The sequence below is a fragment of the Lactuca serriola genome, chromosome 4 (genome assembly GCF_051521515.1).
Source record: "Lactuca serriola cultivar US96UC23 chromosome 4, Lser_US96UC23_V15, whole genome shotgun sequence".
NCBI lineage: Eukaryota > Viridiplantae > Streptophyta > Magnoliopsida > Asterales > Asteraceae > Lactuca > Lactuca serriola.
Genome location: NC_136411.1, coordinates 58,645,554 through 58,671,295, shown reverse-complemented (window position 1 = coordinate 58,671,295; position 25,742 = coordinate 58,645,554). Strand labels below are relative to the sequence as shown.

The following is a 25,742-nucleotide window of genomic DNA, read 5'->3' as shown; positions in this document are numbered from 1 at the left end:
GGATTTGAAATCTTTATATAGTTTGGATATTCGAGTCAGGTTAGAAAAAGGTATAATGATGACACCTAATTTGTAAACGGATCTCATTTAATGTGTTGCCAAAATTGGTATGCGTTTGACCTAGGAAGACGAAAGATGCGATGACAATACGTGCGAAAAAGAACACCATCGTTTTAGTTGAGCTGATGTGCACTTTATCGAGACGTGTGCAAAAAGTGCGATTATTTAGGAGTTAAGGATAATCATTAAAAAAATAACCGTTAAGTCATTTAAGAAAAACATTTTGGAAAAAAACTTTAATGAAAAACCTTTGAACTTCTCTTGAAACGGAAGATCTCAGAATAGGGAGGTTCCGATCCTGAGTGTCATAAAATGCTTCGAGGAGAAAATGAACACAACACTTGTACATGATATAGAGTTCGAGATGGAAGGCTCACACTGAATATCAGAGGTAAAATCTATGAAGATCTTAGAGGACATTTTTTTAAACAGATTTGAGATTCCGAGACATGAAGAATCAGAGCTCGGACAGTGTTAAGAGGTGACTGCACATTACAGTTTCAGACTTGAATTCCAAGGTAAACTGCATAACACACTTTTGAGATAAGATTCAGAGGCAAGATCAAAGCAAAATACCAATGTAACTATATTATGTAACTATATTGGTCATGAACTTTAAAATGAGGAAAGCTGTAAAACTTAAAACTAGAAGACACATGTTTCTTCCCGTGCTCACATTGTCCTCGTCTCCTGAATCGTTCAGTCAACATGACCACACCATCGCTTAACAAAATTTTTGACTCTCCCTTTCCCCTCGTTCCAGCGACGTTAACAACAGCCTCCATCGCCACCCTCTTCTTTCCTTCCCCGCCACAGACGCCACGCTCCTTCTTCCCAGTAGCCACCGACGCCGCCGTCTTCTTTCCTCACAGCAGCGATCAGAAATATAATCAGGGGAAACCTAAGTTATCAATTATCTCAGGCACGTCTTGCAGACTTATTGAAGATCTCCACGGCTTTAACTTATAATAATTTGCATTTTCAGGGTTCCAACTTCGAAAACCCTAACACCTTCAAAGACCAGAATTATCTCCACGTTTCTTTTACCCTTTTCATAAAGTACGTACGTCTACATAGCTCAAATCTTTCAGTTCGGTTTACCAAACATAAGGCCTTCTGTTTTTTCATGCCAATTTTGATGCTTGTTTGTGTACTATATATAAGTTTTTGATGTCAAACACTGTAAGAGTCATAGTGTTGTGATTTCTATATAATGCTCTGTTTCCTTTTTCGTATTGACACATGTCCGCTGGAGCTCGAAAAAAAACATGCACACAATCTGTTTGTGTAAATGCCCAAGTGAACATGCGGGTTGCTTTTCAACTCTTACCTGTTAACTTTATAATGCTATGAAAAATACACCAAATGTATTAGTAAGATTCTTTCGCACACATTTGATACTGGAATTGAATTGTATTGATTTACATCAACACTCGATAGTTGTTGATTCAATATCTCAGAGGCCTAAAGGCTTCCGTTTCATTACATTTGAAATCTGGTTTGAATTGAAATAACTCAAAAGGCTAAAACCATCATCTTGTTTCTTGTATCACATTTCAAGAATCTCTCATTTAACTGTTTTGAGTTTGTTTCTTTCAGAATGGACATTGCCAGTGTACCCATTCAACTTCAATCAAATCAATTGCACAGAAACCTCTTTGTTGCATAAGGTTGATTCAGTCAGGCATTTCTACAAACACTTGATCAACACTCTAATTCTCACAAACTTAATGGCAAATCAACTGATCAAACCTCCAAACAACTTCACCAAATCATTGAAAAATCTTTACTTCATAGCCTCAAATCTACAATCGATGACAACAAGCAAACGAGTTCAAGATCGAAGCCAAAAGAAACGAGTCCACGCCCTCGAAGTTGCAGTTGAAAAGCACAAAATCGCATCCAAAATCTTGTTTTTATTGGAACTACTAAAACATGAACCCGAACAAATCATACCCATAAGATCTCTTGATCAACACAGACGCCCTTTAAACTTGCCAAAACCCCACAAAATATCAGACTTCATTCGAAAATCCCCAAAGTTATTTGAGTTGTATAAGGATCAAAAGGGTATAACATGGGTTGGATTAACAAAAAAAGGTGAAGAATTAATCGAAGAAGAAGAGAGATTAATAGCTGAAAATGAAGAGAAAGCTGTTGAACATGTAACAAGGCTGCTGATGATGTCAGTTGAAAAGACTCTTCCTTTAGATAAAATCGCACATTTTAGGAGGGATTTGGGTTTGCCTTATGATTTTAGGAAACATTGGGTGCATAAATATCCTGAAATTTTTAGGGTTTTTAAAAACGAAGATGAAATCGAGTTCTTGAAGCTTGTTTCTTGGAACCCAAACTGGTGCATTACTGAAGTAGAGAAAAAAGTTTTAGGTATCACAAAAGCAGACGATTATACCCCTGGTGTACTTTCATTACCATTTCCAATGAAATTCCCTCCTGATTACAAGAAAGTGTATAGATATAAAGGGCAGATTGAGAATTTTCAAAAAAGGGAATATTTTTCTCCTTATGCAGATGCTAAAGAGCTTAAAGCTGGATCTGTAGAGTTTGATAAACGAGCAATTGCAGTAATGCATGAAGTGTTGAGTTTTATGAATGAGAAACGATTAGTTACTGATCATTTGACTCATTTTAGAAGAGAATTTGTGATGCCACAGAAGCTTATGAGAATCTTGTTGAAGCATTTTGGAATTTTTTATGTTTCTGAAAGAGGGAAAAGGTTTAGTGTGTTCTTGACAGAAGCTTATGAAGGTTCTGAATTGATTGAGAAATGTCCACTGGTTGTTTGGAAGGAGAAAGTTGTGAGTCTTACTGGTTACAGAGGAAGGAAGAAAAAGATTGAAACTTTTGATGATTTTGATGATTTGGAGGATGATGATTTGTTTGAAAGTGATTCTGATGATGAGAAGACTATTCGGATTGATCAAGAAGATGATATGATGAGTAGTGATGTTGAAGATGATTTGATTCCAGAATGTTCTGAGATGGATATTTCAGAAGTTCAGAAAGCTTATACAGAGAAGTAAACATTTTAAGGTTATAAATCTTAGTTTTATAGTCAAACATAAAAAATGACACTGCCATTCTTAAGAATGATCAATTTTGACTTCAATATTCTGTTCAATTTTTATGAATCTTGAAACTGTATTATTTTCTAATAATTTTTGTATGGATGCTGTTTATTTGCACAAAAATGGCTAGTTTTGGATAACCCAATAAATGATTGCCTTTTTCTTTAGATATATAAACTTTTGTGGGGACAAATTGCAATTTCATTTCTAAATATAATAGACACTAAAACAGTAGCTAAGTGGGACTTCATATGTAAAAATTTAAAGATTTAATCAGACATTGGAATAGTTGGTTGCTATAAAAGAAGAAAGACTCACATTTTTGCAACAAATGATATCGGTTGGTATTTTGCAAAAGAAATACGTATAAAAAAAATAAATAGTTATCCATTGGTAATTTTATTAAAAAACGAAATGACCTATTTTATAATCCATATTACATATTCCCTTGCATAAAATATGTAAAAACTACAAACGCAAACATACATTCCAAAATGGAAATATTTTTTATTTTTTGATAATAATTAAATAAGAATTCAAACATGCACCATTGTTTCCAAAAAAAAACAGCAACAATATGTAAATAAGTAAGTCCCAAAAAGAATTATGTACCAAAAAAATGTTAGCCACCATGAATATGATTACTAGTGTGATCATTTGGGATTTTAATGTTACAAGGTTCGAATCTTACGTATATCTATTCAAACCTTGGGATGAAATGACATGTACTTCACAAAAGTACAAAAAAAAAAGGTGTAACTATATGTATTCCACTTCACTCACATAAATCGTCACATCATGGAGTACACAAACACTATTACATTAGCATATAGAAGGTATACAAAGCAATTGGGGGGTACGTATAGAATTTCCCCAAAATTTTTTTCAAAAGTGTTATCGTCAGCACAAATATTTGTGGCATCTTTTGGCTAAAACCATAGACTTGCTTTAGGATCAAATGATACATAACAACATTGGTCGAGAGATTCTCCTCATACATATCTTCTCTTCGTACATTTGTGCCACTTTTCTGTCCTTAAATCTCATCATTCTCCTTTGTCCTTTTGTCTTTTTTGTAGCCTTTGGAAAACCTCAACTTGGCTTGGCCTTTTTCCTAAATGAATAAAAAATCAAAATCAATTAATAAAGTAATAACACCCGTAACTGAATCATATATTAAGGGTGGACGGAGTCGATGGCGTGGTGTGCCGGTGTAACGGATCCGTCAAAGCATTGATACCACCGAAGTGAAGACACAAAGTATACTAACCCCTCTCTCTCAAGCTTTACCACTTGTACAACATGCTACATCACTTGTACTCAATATAGTTTTGTACGTGTTTAATTAGTTGTGTATAATTTTAATTAGCTTGTATTTATTTTAAAATAAAAAATTGAGTGATGAGATAGGTAGAAATGAGAGGAGAGAAAAAAAATTGATATGACAGTTACGTGATAAGTGAATTGGGAGGGATATGAAAAATGGGTTCCCTCCACCCTAATAGAAGTAGTCTTGCGATTACAGCTAGTGCTTGAGGAGTGAAATTCCGTGTAGGAGGTACAGGGTTCAAACATTCTGTGATTGATCTTCTACGTGGGACCCTAGGACGGGTTAATGTGAGCCACGTAGATGGTGATTTTTTTAAATACTAATAGAAGTGTAGTAAATCCAACAGATTTTACCAACGTAAAATGCACATTTACACAGTCATGTATTAGTTTTAAATTGAAGACAAAATAATAAAACCAATAGATAAAAAAAAAAGTAGTACCTCTTTTTTGATGGTTCTTCGTGGAACGGCTCCTCCAATATTTGATGCTTCTGATAATCATCTATAGAGGTGTCTATGGATTGACCCTTTGATTCAAATCCACAGATTTTTAGACCTTTTAACAGAGAAATGCTCAGGGGAAGATGACTTATGCATGTACCTTTTACATCTAACAGTTCTAAAGCTTCTAAATCTCCCAGTTTCTCGGGTAATTCCTTAAGTTGATTACATCCTTCAAGTAAAAGCTGTTTGAGATGCTTCAACTTACATATGCTGTCCGGAATTTCTCTAACCTTGCTAAATGATAGATATAATCTCTCCAAACATTCTAATCTCCCAAGATCATCAGGTACGTTTTGAATGAAGTCACAATGTTGAAGATAGAGATTTTCTAGATGCTTCAACATACAAAAGCTTTCAGGGAGATGTTTAATAAGTGTATATGATAAATTTAACCAATCTAAACATTCTAAATGACCAAGGTCCTCAGGAAGTTCCTCTATCGCGCACTCCTTGAGGTTAGGATGCCTTAAATGTTGTAAACTACAAATGCTTTCTGGAAGACTCTTCAGATCTCTGCAAGAACTGAGATCTAGGGAAACAAGATAATGAAGATTTCCAATTGATGAGGGTAGTTCTTCAATATTGTTCTTGGAAAGATCTAGGGAAACAAGACAATGAAGATTTCCAATTGATGAGGGTAGTTCTTCAATATTGTTCTTTGAAAACTTAAGCTCTCGTAAGTCTACAATTAGATCTGGGAATTCCCACAAAGATAATTCATTTAGATCAAGAACCTCAACTGATTCCAACTGCTTGATAAATGAGAGAGATCTCAATCTCGTACAAAAATCTAGATTCAAGTACACTAGACTTTTTCCACATCCATTGGGCACATGAATTTCTATCAAATCATCACATGCTTCAAGTATTAACCTCTCAAGATTCGGAGCCATCACAAGGTCAAGGGTCCTCAACTTTGTAAAACCTAGGTCAATGATTCTAAGCTTGTTGAGAACCTGTTGCAAGCAAACAAAAAAATGAATATTGATTTGGTTTGAAGGGATAATCAGTCTCCACAACTTAACAATGTCGCTTAGACAATGGTGTAATTTAGGAGTAGATTACAGTGTATTTGTGTTGATGTTCTAAAAAAATTTAGGTAAAATGCACAACATTATTATTGGAAAGAACATTAGTTTTACCTTTTGTTCTCCTTTCCAAAGTTTTACGATTCCGCTTAAACTCATGTCAAGCACAACAAGATTATTTGCTTGAAACGTTTTTGGTAAATAATTATAAGGGTAAGCTCTCCAACAAAGATATCGTAAAGCTTTTGGAAAGTAGTGGCTAACTTGATCAAATTTCCAACCTTCATAAATCCAACTATAATCAGAACCATAACACATGTCATCGACATGAAGGTGAAGAGCACTAAGTTCCTTCATTTTTCCGAGACCTCTCATAATAATTTCAGGACGGAGCTCCTCTGATATTATTATAGATTTTGTTGCTTCAGTGCCCTACAATCCAAAAACAATGACCATCAAACTTATGTCATATCTAATGAAAATGATTTAGGTTGTGTTTGATACGCTATTTGAAAAACTAGTTTATAAGCTACTTTAGTAGTCTCACAAAACACTAAATTGCAATAAACTAGCTTATGACCTTATGCACGCGAAACATAACTTTTTATAGTTTTCTATAGCACAAGTATCATGATCCTTACCAAGTCATTAGCCAATACATCTTCAATTTCCTCATGAATAAACAATCGGCTATGTCTTCTTGGATCATTAGGGTGCAATCGACGAACAATATTCCTTCCCATTTCTTGTAGATGATCATGCATGTGCAAGAACATACTTGAACTAGTTATGAGAGATTTTTCCTCAAGAACCCTTAAACCAATTCTAGCATGAAATCCACAGCTTTCAAGTATTCTAATTGCATCCTCCTTGAACACATCTTTTAGTCCACATGCAACATCAAGGAATATTTCCTTGTAGTCATCCTCTAGTGCGATATAGCTTAACTCCAATTTTTCCAAGGTTTCCTTAAGTGGAATTCTTTTGAGTCTTTTTAGTGCATCCATCCATTCAAGCTCATCTTTCCCACAAAGAAAAGAGCCCAAAACTTTGATTGTTAAGGGAAGACCAGCAGCATAACGTACAACTTCAAGTGATAGCTTTTCATACCCTTTAAATAGAAGAACTGTCCCAAATGCATATCTATTGAAAAGAGTAACTGCTTCCACATTAGTCAATAGATTGACATTATGAATCAGATCTACTCCATGTGCTTTCAACAACTGCTCATCTCTTGTTGTAATAATAATTCGACTTCCAAGCTTAAACCACTTAGTCGCCCCACCTAACGCCTCAAGCTGACTTATATGATCTACATCATCTAGAACCACAAGAACTTTTTTATAGCACAACCTCTCACTTAACATTTTTCTCCCATCATGCACACTATTTACAATGTAGCCTTGATAATGTAATATGTCTGAAATGATTTGTTTTTGCAAAGACTGCAAACCATGCACTTTAGAAACTTCCCTCACGTTCTCAACAAAGCTTATACCATCAAATTGAGTTGATACTTTATCAAAAATAGATCTAGCAAGAGTTGTCTTACCACTACCTCCCATTCCCTTGATCCCTATCATTCGAACAACATTCAAATTATCGATTTGTAAAGATGACTCTACGTCCTGCACTCGATGATGCATGCCTATTAAATTTTCATCATCGCTGAAATGAATGGAACGTAATTTCAGCAAAATCTGTTCAACAATAATTTTGATGACTTTAGCTTCATACCTGTAGATTAGAGAATATTCAGTTAGCTTGCTGATCAAGATCCTACATGAAATATTAGTTTTTGGATCTATCACATACTCACTTAAGTTGAACACTAACATACACATACTAAAAATGAAAGAATATTACAAACATGAGGAAGGAATTACCCATTAGAAAGTGTCCTTCAATTCCCACCCAGCTAGATTGGCTGCTTCATCGAGAGCCTCTCTCCATTTCACAGTAGCCTCTTCCATTTTATGTAGGGATAAGGCTTCTGCAAATGCTCCATTTGGTTTTCGGACTTCAGAAGGTTCTACATCATAGAACACAGGGTAAGCAGACTGCTGATCATTCGACTTTTGGCACTCCATAATCTTGACAAGCTCCCTCAAGCACCAAGATGAAGATGCATAGTTCAGTGAGAAAATAATAATAAAGATTTTTGAGTCTTCAATGGACTTCAAGAGCTCTTCATCGATCTTTTTTCCTTTGTGGAGTCTTTCATCATCCTTGTAGGTGTGAATTCCGCTCCGCTCAAGAGCAGCATATAGATGATCAACAAAGGTCTTACGGGTGTCTTCACCTCTGAAGCTCAAAAAGACATCATATTGATAGCTCTTGTGGATAGATAAAGTTGAAGAAGAAGTCATTGAAGGTATGTTTGACATATCCAGTGAAATCAACTCTTTGTTGGGGGAAGCTTTTACTAAATGACAGGAAAGAGAGTAGGCATGAAATGAAAAATTCTCATACTAATATAATGCTTAAAATGTTAACAACACATTTAGATCTTGACTCTTACAAGAGGCATCGTGTGCAAAAATGTCTTACGATTGATGCATATTAAATTATTAATTAAGCATTTCTATAAAGTCAAACATACAATGTCATCACCAGACATCACTTATTTTTTTTTTTATGAATCACGAACATTTAATTATACAAAATAAGTGCACCGAGATTCTTAACTCACATTAAAACAATTCAAAGACTTAATTGCATTTTAAAAAAAATTATTATTTTTCTTAAGTTTTTTTTAAGAAATATTAAGGATGCGTTTGGTCATAGAAAACCGTTTTCAGTTAATAGAGTTAGTTTTCATTTTCAATTTTCAATGAAAATTATAGAAAATGCTTATGGTTGGAACCGGCCGAGAACATTTTCCATCGTAGAGATTTAAAAATTTTTGAAAAACTATAAAAATCACTTTTCTAATTTACATGCAACTTGAAAAATAGAAAATTTTCGTTTTCTTAAAAAATTTATGAAAACCGAATTAACCAAACGCATTTTCAAAATTTTCATTTCATTTGAAAATTTCATGGAAAGCTATAAAATTTTCCGCAACCAAATGCATTCTAAGGATTTTTCATCCATATGAGCATACAAAGTGGTCACAGGAAAGGAGCGGGTGATGATTAGGATGCAATAATATCAACGGGTTACCTGACAAGGCTAAAAAGACGGGTTCACAATATAAAACCATATAAATACCATTTCAACCTTCTCATTTTCACATCATTTTTCCACTTCCGTCTCAATTTCAAATTGCGACAAGGCTAAAAAGACAGGTTCCAACTGAAGCAAGAGTAAAGCTGTGCTACGGGTTCACAAGTTCCACCACCATTTGATTTATTCAAACATAATATAACTCAATGTTTATGTTACCACAACTTCAATATCAAAACCATTACCCCCGCAATTAATTTTGGCATAGTCAGTCACAATTTGCTAACAATGATATGATTGATATTCGATACACATATTTGATGCACGGAATCAATCAAACAATGGTAAAAACCAATGTTTTGAAAACCGGACCGGACATCGAACTGGTCGTCTTACCGGGTTGATGGTTCAATTGGTTTGACCGGTCGGACCGGTTCTAAAAACCGGATGAACCGGACGAGTATATATATATATATATATATATATATATATATATATATATATATATATATATATATATATATATTAACATTAATTTTTTAACTTATAAAATAAAACAACACCTTCCAAAATTCTAAATCTAATAATTTATATGCTAACTTTTTCTCAAAATTTTATAACTAACGTAATGAAAAAAAGTATATATATATATATATATATATATATATATATATATATATATATATATATATATATATATATATATATTAGCTTTTATCAATGTAGAAGAGGAGCCCTCAAATTGTTCCTTCAGGTATCCCACATCCACAAAAAACAAAAGTTAAGGCTTTAGCGAGGGTTATAAAAGAAAAGGGGTGATAGACTTTTCCAAACGCAAACAATCGGATCAACCTTTAAGGAGTGGGTCCACTGAACCATTTTCTAGTTTAAATTTTATAATTAAAATATTTAGGCCGGTTTTTTTACTGGTTTGACCAGCCCGGTTTTTGGTTGAACCGCCGGTTCTTAACCGGTTTGATTACAAGCGGTTTTCAGGCTTAATAAAACCGGTGCACTAACCGGTTCCCGGTTGAACCGGTTCAACCGGCCGGTCCGGTCCGGTTTTCAAAATCATGGTAAAAACCGATTAGTATACGAGGGTCCTACTCAAAAATCTACCACTTGCGGGACACAGCAATCTATGAGATATTTTTATCTCTCCCAAGGTGTCCGAACGTCGTATATGAGACATCAATGGTAGGAATTCAATATGTTTGGCAAACCTTAAGCTATAGTGGCTAGATTTGTGTGTGTGTGTGTTTTCCTAACAAATTATAAGAAGAACATCAACAAATTGATTATGAAAATTTGGGATAATAACTCAGGACGGTAACAAACACATTTTTGTTCACATTTAGTCACTTTTTTGTACTTGAAGAACACGATCCTAAGGTTTTTCGAATTTGAAAAAAACATCTGTAAAAGACCGAGTTCTAGAATCGATTTCATGTTCGTGTTAGTGGAATTGATTTATGTTCAACCCCTTTAGATTTCAAGGGTTTTTGATTTCTATTCAAGCTCTTCGATTTCATATCAAACTCTTCGAATTTAGATATGCCCTTTGATTTAAAGGGTTTTCTTGTTTTTAGATATGTTCTTGACTTATTTTTTTTAGTTCATCAAATTTCTAGTGTTTGAGTTTGAGTTCATCAATACATGTTCTTGAACATATGAAGATGAACAAACACACAGGAGCCTTTGAAACAACAAAATCTTCATCTACATTTTGTTGGAGACTCATTGAAAAAGTAATGTTGACCGTAGAGTCGTCGGATATAACAAAGTCGTCGGTAACATCCAGTAGCTGGTCATAATGATATTGTTTTAAACACATAAATCAGTTCAATGATAAATGATAAACAAAAAAAAATCGATAATTATTACCATCATAAGTCATTATACCATTAAAATTTTAAACATGAGGGGCCTGTTTGTTATAAAAGTGAAGTTAGCATAAAACATAAGGGCCAAATGGTTGTGTACTGTGGTACCTTTCACCGCTGACAACAAATTTCAATGCTCAGATACACTCTCCATGCGACTGCGGCAGCTCGCGTATGTTCTCTCTTCCACCATCGACTCTCAATTCACCAATCGAAGCAGCTCCGGGACGTATCCGACTTGACCCAATCCGAATTAGTCGACCGCATTTGCCGTCTCCTCATACTCCGCCGCTTCACCGCGATATCCACCCTTTCTTTCGACTTTTCCGACGACCTTTTAAACCAAGTCTTAACCAAACTAAAATTAAACCCAAACGCGTGTTTACATTTTTTTAAACTAGCTTCGAAGCAGCAGAAATTTAGACCCCATGTTAAATCATATTGTAGATTAGTTCACATTCTGTCGAGGGCGCGCATGTTCGATGAAACGAGAGTGCATTTGAGGGTACTAGTTGGGTTCTGTGAGGAAGATAGTCGTTTGGGTTTGTATATTTGGCATCAGTTAGTTAGGTTTTATCGGGAATTTGGATTTTCTCCTACGGTGTTCGACATCATCTTGAAGCTGTACGCGGAAAAAGGATTGACAAAGAATGCACTCTACGTGTTCGATGAAATGTGTAGGTTGGGAAGAGTGCCTAGTTTGCATTCTTGTAATGGTTTATTGAGTGGTTTAGTCAGGAAGGAAGAGTTTCATTCCGTTTTTGTAGTCTATGATCAGATGAACAAGATTGGACTTGTGCCTGATGTATGCACTTGTAGTATTATGGTGAACGCATACTGTAAAGATGGGAAAGTGGGAAGAGCTGTAGAGTTCATGAGAGAGATTGAGGAGGACATTGGTGTGGAGCCTAACATAGTAACATACAATGGTTTGATCAACGGGTATGTTTCTATAGGTGATCTCAGAAGTGCAAAAGGAGTTTTGAGATTGATGAATGATAGACATGTGTTCAAGAATGTGGTTACATATACTTTGGTCATTAAGGGATACTGCAAACAAGGGAAAATGGAAGAAGCTGAAAAGTTTCTTAAAGAAATGAAAGAGGAGAATCCATCATTCATCTTAGATGAACAAGCTTATGGTGTTTTGATAGATGGGTTTTGTCAAATAGGAAAGATGAATCATGCTGTTCGAATTCAAAGTGAGATGTTAAAAGCAGGATTGAAGTTAAACTTGTTTATTTGCAATTCAATGATCAATGGATACTGTAAACTAGGCCAAGTCAATGAAGCTGCAAAAATGGTAAAAAGTATGAGTAAATTAAAACTAAAGCCAGATTCTTACTGTTATAATACTTTGATAGATGGGTATTGTAGGGAAGGTTTTATATCCAAGGCTTTTGATCTCTGTGAAAAGATGGTTCATGATGGCATAGATGTAAATATTGTAACTTATAATACCCTTTTGAAATCTTTTTGCCAAGATAACAACATCAACAAGGCTTTACAACTTTGGCATCTCATGATAAAACGAGGTTTGACACCTAATGAAGTTGGATATGGTACTCTACTCCATTGTCTCTTTAAAGTTGGAGACTTTAAAGGAGCTTTCATGTTGTGGAAACAGTTTTTAGCTAAAGGATTTATTAAACCTGTAATTGGGTTTAATATAATGCTTAATGGACTATGCAAAATGGGAAAAATGGATGAAGCAGAGAAAGTTTTTGATAAGATGAAAGAACTCGGTTGTCCACCAGACAAAATTACCTATAATACCCTTGTTGATGGGTACTGTAAAGTTGGAAACATGGAAATGGCTCTTGAAATCAAGGACACTATGGATACAAAATCTATCCCATTGTCTATTGAAATGTATAACTCTCTTATCACTGGATATTTTAGATGTGGGAAAATGAAGATGAAGAGAGTTACAGATTTACTCGGTGAGATGCATAACAGAGGAATAATCCCCAACATTGTAACATATGGTGCCCTAATTTCTGGTTGGTGTAAAGAAGGGAAGCTGGATAAAGCATTCACTACATATTCTGAAATGAAAGAAAAGGGTTTTACTCCTAATGTTATCATATGTAGCACAATGGTGAGTTCACTTTATAGAAATGGCATGATTGATGAAGCAAACATGTTACTTCACAAGATAATGGATTTTGATCTTTTACCAAAGGACAAAAGTCTTGAGAAATTCTTTGAGTGGGATACAAAAAAGGTAAATTTGCAAAAAGTTTTTAACATTGTTAATGGAGTTGTGGAATCCACTTTTCTTCCAAACAATGTTGTGTACAATGTAGCAATTGCAGGGTTATGTAAAGTTGGAAAAGTTGATGATGCAAAAAAATTCATTTCTGTGTTGTTAGAGAAAGGATTTGTTCCTGATAATTTCACTTATTGTACCCTAATTCATGCTTTATCGAGTTATGGTGAAGTTAATGAGGCTTTTAGTTTGCGTGATGAGATGTTGACAAAAGGTCTTGTTCCTGATATTGCTACATATAATGCTTTGATAAATGGGTTGTGTAAATCAGGGAATGTTGATAGAGCATTGAGACTATTTTATAAGCTTAGGTCAAAAGGGGTGGATCCAAATCTTATTACTTATAATATTTTGATCGATGGATGTGATAAGAATGGAAATAGTTGTGAGGTAGTGAAATTGAAAGAGAAAATGGCGAAAGAAGGTATTGCTACTTCAGTTGTGACATATTTAAGTGAGGTGAGAGAAGCTGCTAGCTGAATGTATCTCATGAGTGAAGTACAAAGAGAAAAAAAAAATGCATGGAAAGAGAATGTCTCTTGATTTGTATATAAAATCAGGAATTCGAATGCGAATAGTGAGAATCACATGAATGAGGTGGTGAATTTGTTTGTATTGAAAGGTAAAACGCTATTGTATTCACATGTAAATTTTTTACATTAGCAATGTAATTTTAGATTGACCCCATTTAGTTTGATCCATTTTTCTACAAGTTTTCACCTAATTTGGACTAATTTTCTACAAGTTTTTTAACTCTTTTGTATTGTGGATGTTTTGGTCATATTAACGTAATAAAAACAAGTTTGTAATCTCGTTTGTTGTTAACTAAATTTTGATTGTTTGACGATATCTTCATATTGATATTATGTTATTGTTAATCTTCTCATTGCATCCACTTTTATAGAAATGGACAAATAGTGGACCTGATTGTATGATTTTAGAAAAATCATTGCAATTCTAATTAAAGGCAAAACAATATGTGTCAATGTTAGTTGGGCAAGGTATAACCAAAACTCAAAGTATATAAAATTTGATAAACTACTATAAAAAGAGGATTTAGCTTTGAAATTTGATAATCTACGTTTTATCTCAAGTACTCAGGGTTAAAGCAAAGGGGTATCCAAAAAATAAAATTGTGTAATATACAATAAAAAAACACAATTTCAATAAGAAAAAACAAGTAATTACATTTACAATCTTAACATTCTCAACTACAAATCAAAGTATCATTCATAAAATCTCACATGAGTCATACTCAAGTTGTTGTTGGTAAATACGATATCGATGGGTGCCTTAAGAGTCAAAAAAGATGTGTAATGCCCATTTCAATTTTCGGTATGTCATTTTTTTTATAGTTAAAAATAATATCAATAATAATAATAATTAAAATAAATCAATTTATTTAATATAAATAAAATTTATATGTCCAAGGGGGTAATTTTGCTAATTCTATAAATAAGTTTGTGCAAGTACTACCATTAAAACGTGTGAAATTTAAATATTTGTGAAACGGTTATTGTTTCACGAAATCTAGATTTTCAATGACTACTCTATTTTAACATGCTATAACAATTTGGGTATTATGTCCACATTTACTTAAACAAATCTAATGTCACTAGAAAGTAGTTGAAAATGTTAACATGGATGCATCATAAAACATTTGGAAGATTGCAAAATGGTTCTCGTCTCGTGAAACATAAAATTTCAAAAAGTACTCTATTTTAACAATACATTAACAAGGATATATACTTATTTTGTCCATATATACTCAAACTACAATGTTACTAGAAAATATGTGAAGAATGTTAAAATGGCCGTTTAACGAAACAATTTAAAATTTTATGAACCGGATCTTATTTGGCAAAACCTTAATTTTCAAAAACTACTTTAATCTAACAGAAAATATGCATATTTTGTTTACATTTTACTCAAAGAACTACGAGCATCGCTACAAAATATATGAAAGACGTTAAAATGGCCACTTCATAAAGTGCTTTTGGATTCGTGATTCGCGAAGTTACTGTGAAATAGTGTTTTCAACATAGATTTATATAATTTATAGAGATTAGTTTGTTGTCGTTTACTAGCACCAATCGATCACTCAAACCTTCACGATATTCATTGAGACGAGAGGTTCGAACGATTTGTCTATTTTCATGAGTCACCAAGTAGTATTTGTGAAAGCGCGTGCTATTTTCTTATTAGAATATCTGAAAGATTGTTATTTTGTGATATAGTCGATCTATTTTTGGTATTTTATTAATTAAATCAAAAGCTTAACAACTAAAATCATTTTTTTTATCGAGGAAAGGTAAGTTTTCATTTGACTTGGTATTTTCTACATTTCACCATTAAACATGTTCGTAACTTCGTATCATCGTATGACGATTGATGGACCGAGTACTCCTTTTATGGTTCAAAAAAGAATTAGTCTTGTCCTTGTCTTTGAACAGGTGAGCTTTTCTGCCATTGATTTCCTTTTCTCCATCCTTGACTCCAACAAGAACCACCGCTATAAATTCAACACCATGATCCGATGAACATCAATTTTAGTATGATTAGAACAAAATGGAGTACTACACAATCATATTAATCTTACTCTCCATTTTGTCATGGGTTTATATCTTCATCACCCAATCCAACCATCGTCTCTCCACCAGACTGCCGCCGGGCCCATACCCACTTCCGGTCATCGGAAGCATCTTTAAACTCGGAAAGAAACCACACCACTCGCTTGCCACCCTCTCAAAAACATATGGACCATTGATGTCCCTTAAGCTCGGAAGCACCACCATGATAGTTGTCTCCTCGCGTGAAATCGCTCAAGAATTCTTTTCAAAACATGACATTTCCTTCTCCAGCAGATCAATCCCATATGCTGCTCATGCACACGATCGCCATAAAATCTCCATGGTTTGGTTACCAGTTGGAGATCAATGGCGTAGGCTACGGAAAATATCCAAAGAGCATTTGTTCTCCATAACCCAACTTGACGCTAGTCAGCACCTACGCAAGAAAAAGGTTCAAGAACTTGTTGACTATGTTAACAACTGTTGTCAGAATGGCAAAGCTGTAAATATAGGTCAAACTGCAGTTACCACAACTCTTAACGTTCTCTCTAACTTCATCTTCTCCATCGATTTAGCTGAGTATGATTCTTTATCATCTCAAGATTTCAAGAACCTCGTAGGGGGTTTGATGGAAGTCGGTGGAACACCTAATCTAGCCGATTTCTTTCCTGTACTTCGTCCGTTGGATCCAAAAGGGTTGCTCCGATCAGCAAGTTTTTATACCGGGAAGTTAATGGCAATCTTTGAACAACATATAAGCAAACGGTTGAAAGAAAGAAGAACAAGTTCACCTGATCATCATGGACCTTCGTCAAGTAAAGATCTTACGGATTTGCTTCTTGACATTACCGAAAATGAGAAATCCTCAATTAGCATCGATGACATACGAAACTTGCTCTTTGTAAGTAAATCTTTTTTTAAGTTCAAGATACAATAATTTTAAAATTAACGAAATGCATGTATTCATGAACGAATGGTTGGTGTACAGGATTTATTTCTTGCAGGAACTGACACCACATCAAGCACGTTGGAATGGGCAATGGCGGAGCTAATCCACAGCCCGGAGAAAATGTCAAAAGCTCGATCCGAATTGGAAGAAGTAATGGGAAAGGAAGACAAAACCATTGAAGAATCAGACATCTCAAGACTTCCTTACTTACAAGCCGTCGTCAAAGAAACTCTCCGGCTACACCCTCCGGTGACTTTTCTAATCCCACATAGAGCCATAACCGACGTCGAGATCCAAGGCTACATCATCCCAAAAGACGCACAGATTCTGTGTAACTTGTGGGCTATGGGTCAAGATCCAAACGTATGGTCAGATGCACAAGCTTTCCGGCCGGAGAGGTTTCTTGATGTCGGAATTGACTACAAAGGCCATGATTTTGAGCTCATACCGTTTGGAGCAGGAAGAAGGATGTGTCCGGCATTGCTTCTTGCTCACAGGATGTTGCATATGATGTTGGGGGCTTTGATTTACAGGTTTGATTGGAGGATTGAAGGGATGAAACCAGAAGATATGGATATGACTGATAAGTTTGGGATTACGTTACAGAAAAACTTGCCTCTAATGGCCATACCGGTCAAAGTTTGACTTTAGTCTTAGGGTTAACCAATAAGAAAAGAACATTATAACAGAATGTTGAAGTTGAAATGTATATTTAGTTATTTACTATGTGATGTTGTTGACGTGTAATATTTATAATACGCGTACTTTTACGGGATTTTATACGAAGTTGGTGGTCTTAATTTGGTGTTACGTGGACGATACGGAATGAAGTAATAGTCAAAATGTTCTTTTTCTCGCTTTGGGTGTGGTCATAAATAAACATAATAAAATAAGAGTAAATTACATAAATGTCCCTATGGTTTGGGGTAATTTGTATTTTTGATCCCTAACTTATTTTTTAATTCAAAAGGTCTCTACTGTTTGTTTTTGTTGTGCGCTTGGTCCCTGTCATACCTAAAAAGACTATTTTTCCTTGATTTTTTAATTTATTTAAATAAGATGGGGTAAGTAAAGTAATGTAAGGTGAGGTAGAGGTGGGCTTGGGGGGTGTGTTTATTTAAATAAATTAAAAATCAAGGAAAAATAATATTTTTAGCTAAGACATGGACCGAACGCACAACAAAAACAAATAGTAGGGACATTCCGAGTTAAAAAAAATAAGTTATAGACCAAACGTGCAAATTATCCCAAATCATAGAGACCATTCATGTAATTTACATAAAATAACAATATCCATATTGGAATGAGGTAGGTGAAGGACCCAAATATTCGAATGAATAATGGATATTGGATAGTTGTAATGCTCCTCAATGAAAATGGGACACATTTACTTTTAGAAATGAGAGTAAATTACCGAAATCGTCCATATGGTTTGGTCAAAATTGCAGTTTGGTATTCAATTTTTTTTTTTGCACTCGGATCGTCCCTGTGGTTTGATTTTATTGCGTTTTTCGTCTCTATGGTTTAGTTAAAATCACATGTTTGGTCCCTAACTTTATGCATGTAAGGGACGAAAAACGCAACAAAATCAAACCATAGGGACGATCCGAGTGCAAAAAAAAAGTTAGGGACCAAACGTGTAACTTTGACCAAACCATAAAGACCATTTCAGTAATTTACTCTAGAAATGAAGCCACAAGCATGACAAATATCTTTTGTTGTGTTTTACTTTGGATGGGACGAATATCGAAAACCAAATCAGGCAAAGTTCCGAGCAATTGATGCTAAAGAAATATTGTTTGGCCGTCAAGAAGAGGTAGAATCGAAATCATATAGTCATATAGAGAATGTTTGGTTGCACGGAATGAAACATAAGACTGCATGAAGTGGTCACGAGTGGAGAAGATACCATGTCATTATTTACCCTTTCCACAACCAACCCACTAGGTTGTGGAAATGGTATTCACTAGTGGTTAAGGTGTGAAGAGGCAAAACGGAGAGAGAAAGAGAAAAAAATGTGAGGGGAAGAAAAGCTAGCCAATGAGATCACCCGTCTTCATGCGTCTTCACCAAGATGCCACAACCAAACCACCGGGTTTAGGAAATGGTGTTCACGCGTCTTGGCCCCTTTACATCAGCTTTTCACGCGTGAAAAGACTTCCACTCCGGATAGCCTAATATGAATAGTATGGATGGAGTAATATAATTGATAACGTAATTATTTCATTGTTATTTTTGTTTACCATAATGGATTAGAATAAATCATCAATCAATACGGTTTGGAAAATAGAAAAAAAAACATATCAATAAAATAAAATTAAATGGTAATTAATGAATAAAATGTTGAAACAAAAAAATTGCATATAATTAAGGAATTTTTTTTGAATATATTTCGAATATATCTAACTTGTTTATTCTCCGTGTATATATTCAACTTGTGTATCAAATTCTCAATTTATATCCAACTTGTATATTCAGTATTAAATATATTTAACTTGTGTATTCTTCATGTATATTCAATTTGTGTATCAAATTCTCCATTTATATCTAAATCGTGTATCAAATTATTAATGTATATTCAATTTGTTTATCAAATTATTCATGTATATATAACTTGTGTATTCTCCATGTATATTCAACTGTCGAAGAATATTGAATTTTATTTAAAAAATTAATCAAATGTGAATAAATAAATAATTTTCATAATTATACGATTATCGAAGATGACGGTTTCCATCAATCTTGATTAACACTATGATATACTCTTCAGGATTAGTTATTCCCACTTTCTTAATTTTTTTAATCATTTAATTAATTAAATGTAAAAAATACAAATGAATGGCTATATATTATTCTTAACTATCTCACAATAAATATACTTTTCAATTTGACTATATATTATTCTCACTTTAATGCACATACACTTTCCCTTTTGTAATACTTAGGGTACTACAAAAAAAAAAGCATCACCGACAGTTCAAACCGCCGCAAATCCGTCGCTAATAGGCTTACCGACAGAATTGTAACAGACCAAAATCCGTCATTATATTCTTGTCGCTAATATTTGTAACAGATTTTCGACGGCTACGCCAAACTTTGAGCAACGGAATTTTCCGTTAGTAACTAGTAACCGATCACCGACGGAAATAGTTTTGCAGCGGATTTTACCGACCGAATATGTTTGTAACAGAGTACCGATGGAATAACTCACTAAGGTGCTGTTTGTTTTTCCGAAGCGAAAATTCATAAAGTCTGTGGACCACCTCTGCAATCCTCTGTAGCAGAAGAGGTGGAACAAACGGCTGCAGCCTATAATAAAAAGCATGTTTGTTTTTTAACATCTGCAGACTGCTACAGTAAACTGAAATTTAAATAAACTAATTTTATAAACTAAAATAGTTATCAACACCGAAATTTTAATAATTCTACTCTTAAAACATTGAAAGAATACTAAAAAACATGTAAAAAACAAAAATATAAAAAAATTTTGAAAAAAAAAATAAAAGAAGCTAACGGCTTATTCTTGAAAAAAAAACTAATTTTTAAAAAATATAAAAAATTAAGAAAGTATTACAAACGTTGTCTACAAAGTTCGTAAAAAATTACAAACGTTAAAAAAGATGCAACTGAAACTAAAAATATTATTAACAGAAACGACAATAAAATTAAAAAAAATCAAAGTTTTTTTAAAAAAAATAAAGTTAAAATTTTTTATGGAAATTATAAAAAAATTGTATCAAATTCGTAAATAAAAGTTTTTAAAAAATCAAAGTTTAAAAAAATAAGTTATATCAAAATTCTAAAAAACACTTGGAAAAAGAAAGTTGAAGAGGTTTGAAGAGGCAAGTCAAGTGCTGCGCCACGCAGCACACGCGCAGATGTTTTGTAGTCTGAAGACTTCCAAAAAACAAACTGTTGCGAGAGGAAAAGTGTTGCGCGTGTGCTGCGCCGCGCAGCAAGAAGTGGTTTGAAGAAGTTTTTTCATAAAAACAAACAGCACTTAACAGATTACCAACGGAATCTCAGAATAACTCACTAATGGATTACCGACAGATTTTTGTGACAGATTAGCGATGGATTTTGGCAGTATCAAAAACAATTATAAATTCATGAAAAATTAAAAATAATTATATATTCAACACAGAAAAATATTAAAACATACATAAAATCTATACTTTAAAACCAAAAAATATAAAAACAAAAAAGTGTCAGTATTCAACATCCATTAAACCATCGGTAAGTAACAATTTTATATAAAAATAACAATTACATAAAAATCCATTCTTTTATATTAAATGGGCAAAAATGTATTAGAAAAACACAAAACTCAAAAAAGCCTAACAAAAACTTTTTTAAACATAAATAATATAAGCTTCAGTTCCTGTTAAAATAGATGCCCCAAAACAAGCCAATCTTTTTCCAAAAGTGCTTGTATAAAATTAAAAATTGATATCCTATTTACATTAAAAGTAACACATGACAATATAAATTGGTTAACAATTTACTGTTAGACTTTGATAATTGAACCAACAAACTCCATTGCTTTATATGTGTCAAACCATCATGGAATTTAATTAAAAAACAGAGGAATAAATGCAAGAAATCATACCTTTCAAAGAAAGAACTTAAAACAAGGGCTCGGAATCAATACGTTTACAAAGAGGTCTAAACACCCTTTCCACAAAGTCTATCTTTGTCAAACAAAGTGTTTCCATAGCCTCTCGTTAGCATATATAGTTTATCAACAATTGGTCAAAGCTATTTTTCTGAAAAAACAAAAACTAGTTCTATAAAATATAAAATTAAGTTTTGTATCATGAGATTAATAAAAAAAAATCCTGGTTTTTCTTCCATTTCTAGATTTATCTCTGTAAATCCTGAGAGTGCATCCAAGTCTAGCAGAGCTTCATTTGCTTTGTCATCCATGAATTTCAGGGACACCTTGTTTGTTCTAAAGACATGAATGTGTGAAATAGTTTTATTTACAATTCTAAATGATTAGACTAATGCTATTGAGTTACTATAAATGGATAACTACTACCTTAAGAACCATGATGTAGTTGACTTAGGAGGCAGAAAAGCTCCTAGCTTTGAATTTCCTTGAGAAGCAAGTTCTTCGGCTTCATTTCTGAATAAAAAAATTTGTGTTACATGAAATAAATGTGCTGGAAAGGTAAATACTATTAAACATGTACCTAGATTTGGGGTTCTGATTTGGTGCAAGACAAAATAAACCAAAATCAATGTTGTTCATGAATTTGCAGCAGCAACATCGTGCATATAGTGAACACCATGTAAGTTTCCCCCAATTTTCTCTGGAAATCTAAGCAAAGGAAGATAAGTTTCAAGATTTTCCTTTCCCCTAACGACACTTAGGGGGTGTTTGGGATTGCGTTTGAAAAGTGCTTATTTGCTTATTGGCTTTTTGAAAAGCTAATAAGCCAAAAAAAGTGTTTGGCAAACTCAAAAGCACTTTTCAGAATAGCTTTTCCATAAGCTTCAATAAGCACTTTTTAATAAGCATGTAAAACTTGGCTTTTTGAAACTGCTTATGGCTTTTCAGCCAAAATAACTTCAGAAAGCACTTTTTAAGCCAAACACTTTTTAACTTATTGACTTATTAGCTTTTTCACTATAAAAGCTTATCCAAACACTTTCTAAAAAACTCTTTTTACCACCACTATAAGCAAATAAGCACTTTTATCTAAAATCACTTTTTTAGTTAAAAAAGCACTCCCAAACACCCTCTTAAGAACACATAAAGAACATTTTTTTTTACCTAGATGTAGTACACACTGTGGCAACTATAAGGGCTCCATATTTGAGAGATTTTCATGAATTTGTTGTCAATGTTTGCTTCTTTGCATCAATTGTTGTCACTGGATCTTCATAAATCATCTGCATTTAACTTTGGTAGTTAAATATATTATACTTTTACATGAATCAAAATTACATTAGTATATTTATGATTCACATTAACTTCATCAGTTATTCCAAAAGTAAAACAGATACAAAGGAACAGAAGTGAAATGGGAATTTATATTTAGCTGCATAAAGATAAGAAGTCCAGATAAAATTACCTCTATCCCTTTCTCCTTATACCAATCAGGAGTCTTCCTCTCACCTCCTGAATCCACACAAGTATGAAAACCCTAGAAGAGTATCAATGGTGAAAAACAATGATAAGTAAAACACAAAAATTACTGCATGTTTATCAGATTGAGGAAACTGGCTTATAGGGCAAACGAGCTGGTTTTTTGTCTAAAGGAAATAGATAACCTTTTGTTAGACCATGGCGCTCATATGGAGCATATGCCTGCAATGCATTGATAGCTTTAGCATGTTGATCCTTAAGTTAGAAACACAAAACTTCATATAAACATATCCATAAACCCTAATCAATTAAAAAATGAAAGAGAAGACCTCTTTGGAAACGATACAGAGCTTTCCATCAGCCATTCCATGTTCGACAAAAGTTCTTGTTGCATATCCAGCAGCATTTCCACCTCCAATTATCACAAATCTGAAATTAATTCAAAAACCCTTCGGTTGAATCTCAATCAATCAAAGTGTATTATAAGGAACAAATTACCAATACTAAAATCCGACTCTCTCTCGATTCTCATTAGCAAAAGACGATGATGCAGAAACAACGAAGTTTCTCAGATGGAGGCTTCTCGTTCTTTACAAGTAAGAGAGCTAGGCTTCTCGCTTAAGCAAAAATACCCCTTAGTTGATTTTACCGATTTGCCCTTAGAATTAAAAAATAAAATCTTAATTTTACCAACCGATTACCGACGGAATTTCAGATTTTTTTGAGTTCCGTCAGTAAACTGTCGGAATTTGTAACGGATTACCCATGGATTTTATTCTGTCGCCAAACCGTTACAGAAAACGTCGCTAATATCCTAATAATTCTTCTGTCGGAAATCTGTCCCTTTTTCTGACGGATTTTTTCTGTCACTAAAATTTTGTCGCTATTGCTCTATTTTCTAGTAGTGAGAGTGTTGCGCATGGATCCCTCACAACTCATGAAATGATTCGAAGGGGTGACGACTCACGTGCTACCAAGGTAATTGCTTAATGTTTTCGTGTATTACTGAATTATATAGTACACCATTATGAAAAACAATGGCGTGCGTGTTAAGGAGACTATAATTGAGAGGGGTAACGAATTCAAATACACTATACCATCTATATCACAATTCGTCGTCCTAAGCGGACTATCTATTCGTTCGCCTTTTTCTAATCCATACACATTTAGTGTTGGTGATTTTAGTGTCACCGGAATATTTTGTGTAATTGGAACTTACATGTGAGTTAATGGGTTTCGTAATTTGTACTTTAACACATGTTTGGGTATGTGCGGAGTGCACGCATGTATAAGATCAAACTAGAAGTCGGTTCGACGACAAGTCGGGATTCTAGGGGCAGCGCCCTTTTGGCGGGGTCTAGGGACAGCGCCCCTGGCGAGGTCCAAGGGACAGAGCCAAAGGAATTTGATTCTAGTGGATACATATAAGGGTCATCGGATTTTACTAGTGGATACATAGTGGAAAAATCAAATTCTTGAGAGAGATTATGGTAAAACTAAATAAGATCTTTAGTTCTGGAAACCATTGATTTCCTCATTAATTTCGGATTCTCTTGACTTGTTTCCAAAGGAACCCATGACGAGAAATCCAAAAAAAAAAAAGAAACCTACATCTCGTTTTCTATACAAAACGACTCTCCTTTTGAGGAGAAGACATCACATTTTTAACTCTTGTTTTCTTCATACGAACTTAGAATTCTCTAGAAATTTGGCTTACGGTTTCTGTGTCCCGATTCGTAAGTGTCCCCCTGGGATTATCCTAGGCTAAGTTTCTTATAACTCGGACATAAGGTAGAAATATCAGTTCGGAGAATTTTTAAATGATCCAAGGGGTATCCAAATCTCCACTATAAACCCTACCCAATTTCTAACAATCAAACTGATATTTCTCTGTTTCTGGAGATGGGTGATTCAATCTGCGAGATGACCACGAAGTTCGAAAAACTAGAGAATTTTGAAGGCGTCGATTTCATGCGCTGGAAGAAGAAGATGCGCTTCATGCTAACCACTCTGAAAGCAACATGCGTGCTGACTACTCCAAGACCACTGAGGTGGAGGAAGGTGTTGATGAGATACTTGAAGAGATAATGAAAAAGGCAAAAATGGGACAATGATGACTACATCTGCAAAGGTCACATCTTGAACGGTATGTCTAATGCTCTATTTGATATCCATGGTGATGCTTTAACTGCTAAGGAATTATGGGACACCCTTCATTTGAAATACTTCACTGAGGACACTTCTAGAAAGAAGTTTCTGGTTAGTGACTTTAATAACTTTAATATGGTTGATTCAAGGTTTGTCACTGAACAATACAATGAACTCCTTGGTATTTATGGTTAATTTAAACTGCGTAGTATGAAAAATGGATGAATCCATTATCGTGTCAAGTGTAATTGACAAAGTTCCACCATCATGGAAGGATTTCAAACATAACCTAAAACACCAAAATGAGGAATTGTCATTGGTTCAACTTGCTAGCCATATTTATATTAAAGAATCTCTTCGTGCGAAGGAAATTGACAAATCTGATAAAACCAAAGGGATAGTTGAATCTGGATAGCCTTCTGTTCATATGGTTGAAAATAAGGCCAGGAACCCGAACCATAAAGGAAATGGCAAACATAAGTAGGAGCATGTCCCAAATAACTCCAACAAAAATAAAAAGGAACTGGTTTGTTGGAGGTGCAACATGGTGGGGCATTTCAAGTGTGATTGTCATGTGAACTTATGCAACAACAATAACAACAATGGCATTGGAAACAACAAAGCCAATGGAAGTATGAACGGGTCT

The 25,742-nt window shown here is 34.2% G+C and overlaps 3 protein-coding genes, 2 long non-coding RNA genes and 1 pseudogene across 8 annotated transcripts; 3 read left to right on the top strand and 3 right to left on the bottom strand.

Annotated features, from left to right (window-relative positions):
* Positions 1-695: 695 nt before the first annotated feature.
* Positions 696-3,225, top strand: LOC145101663 (Ubiquitin carboxyl-terminal hydrolase family protein). Of its 2 annotated transcripts, XM_079038910.1 has the most exons (3): positions 696-982; positions 1,046-1,119; positions 1,660-3,225. In XM_079038910.1, exon 3 carries the CDS (start codon positions 1,791-1,793, stop codon positions 3,102-3,104), a length of 1,314 nt encoding a protein of 437 aa, XP_078895036.1. In that variant the 5' UTR covers positions 696-982; positions 1,046-1,119; positions 1,660-1,790; the 3' UTR covers positions 3,105-3,225. The 2 variants fall into 2 exon arrangements, with proteins under 2 accessions (XP_078895036.1, XP_078895035.1); XM_079038909.1 differs by having other exon boundaries at positions 696-1,119.
* A 667-nt stretch (positions 3,226-3,892) lies between these two features.
* On the bottom strand, positions 3,893-8,449 carry LOC145100141 (disease resistance protein Roq1-like; annotated as a pseudogene). The gene is made up of 5 exons (XR_013704846.1): positions 7,899-8,449; positions 6,654-7,749; positions 6,127-6,444; positions 4,922-5,940; positions 3,893-4,263 (listed from the first exon to the last, which is right to left on the bottom strand). The product of XR_013704846.1 is annotated as a disease resistance protein Roq1-like (transcript).
* A 2,716-nt stretch (positions 8,450-11,165) lies between these two features.
* Positions 11,166-14,128, top strand: LOC145101662 (Pentatricopeptide repeat (PPR) superfamily protein). The gene has a single exon (XM_079038908.1). The coding sequence runs from the start codon at positions 11,197-11,199 to the stop codon at positions 13,813-13,815; it is 2,619 nt and encodes an 872-aa protein (XP_078895034.1). The 5' UTR covers positions 11,166-11,196; the 3' UTR covers positions 13,816-14,128.
* A 1,483-nt stretch (positions 14,129-15,611) lies between these two features.
* LOC145101661 (uncharacterized) lies at positions 15,612-16,571 on the bottom strand. Its single transcript, XR_013705753.1, has 2 exons — positions 16,434-16,571; positions 15,612-16,341 (listed from the first exon to the last, which is right to left on the bottom strand). It is a non-coding gene; the product is annotated as an uncharacterized LOC145101661 (long non-coding RNA).
* On the top strand, positions 15,904-17,640 carry LOC145101659 (cytochrome P450 76T24-like). Its single transcript, XM_079038907.1, has 2 exons — positions 15,904-16,806; positions 16,894-17,640. Exons 1-2 carry the CDS (start codon positions 15,904-15,906, stop codon positions 17,497-17,499), a joined length of 1,509 nt encoding a protein of 502 aa, XP_078895033.1. The 3' UTR covers positions 17,500-17,640.
* Positions 17,641-19,730: 2,090 nt separating this feature from the next.
* On the bottom strand, positions 19,731-23,558 carry LOC145101658 (uncharacterized). Of its 2 annotated transcripts, none has more exons than XR_013705751.1 (9): positions 23,447-23,558; positions 23,278-23,377; positions 23,134-23,170; positions 22,935-23,006; positions 22,634-22,752; positions 22,050-22,177; positions 21,896-21,982; positions 21,464-21,805; positions 19,731-20,163 (listed from the first exon to the last, which is right to left on the bottom strand). It is a non-coding gene; the product is annotated as an uncharacterized LOC145101658 (long non-coding RNA). The 2 variants fall into 2 exon arrangements; XR_013705752.1 differs by having other exon boundaries at positions 23,278-23,397; positions 23,447-23,516.
* Between the last annotated feature and the right edge of the window lie 2,184 nt (positions 23,559-25,742).

What these genes read in the sequence shown, in the direction of transcription:
- LOC145101663 (XM_079038910.1), top strand. Translation starts at nt 1,791, where the DNA reads ATGGCAAATCAACTGATCAAACCTCCAAACAACTTCACCAAATCATTG.
- LOC145101662 (XM_079038908.1), top strand. Translation starts at nt 11,197, where the DNA reads ATGCTCAGATACACTCTCCATGCGACTGCGGCAGCTCGCGTATGTTCT.
- LOC145101659 (XM_079038907.1), top strand. Translation starts at nt 15,904, where the DNA reads ATGGAGTACTACACAATCATATTAATCTTACTCTCCATTTTGTCATGG. An exon ending in ACATACGAAACTTGCTCTTT is followed by an intron (nt 16,807 to 16,893) that starts GTAAGTAAATCT and finishes GTTGGTGTACAG; the next exon opens with GATTTATTTCTTGCAGGAAC.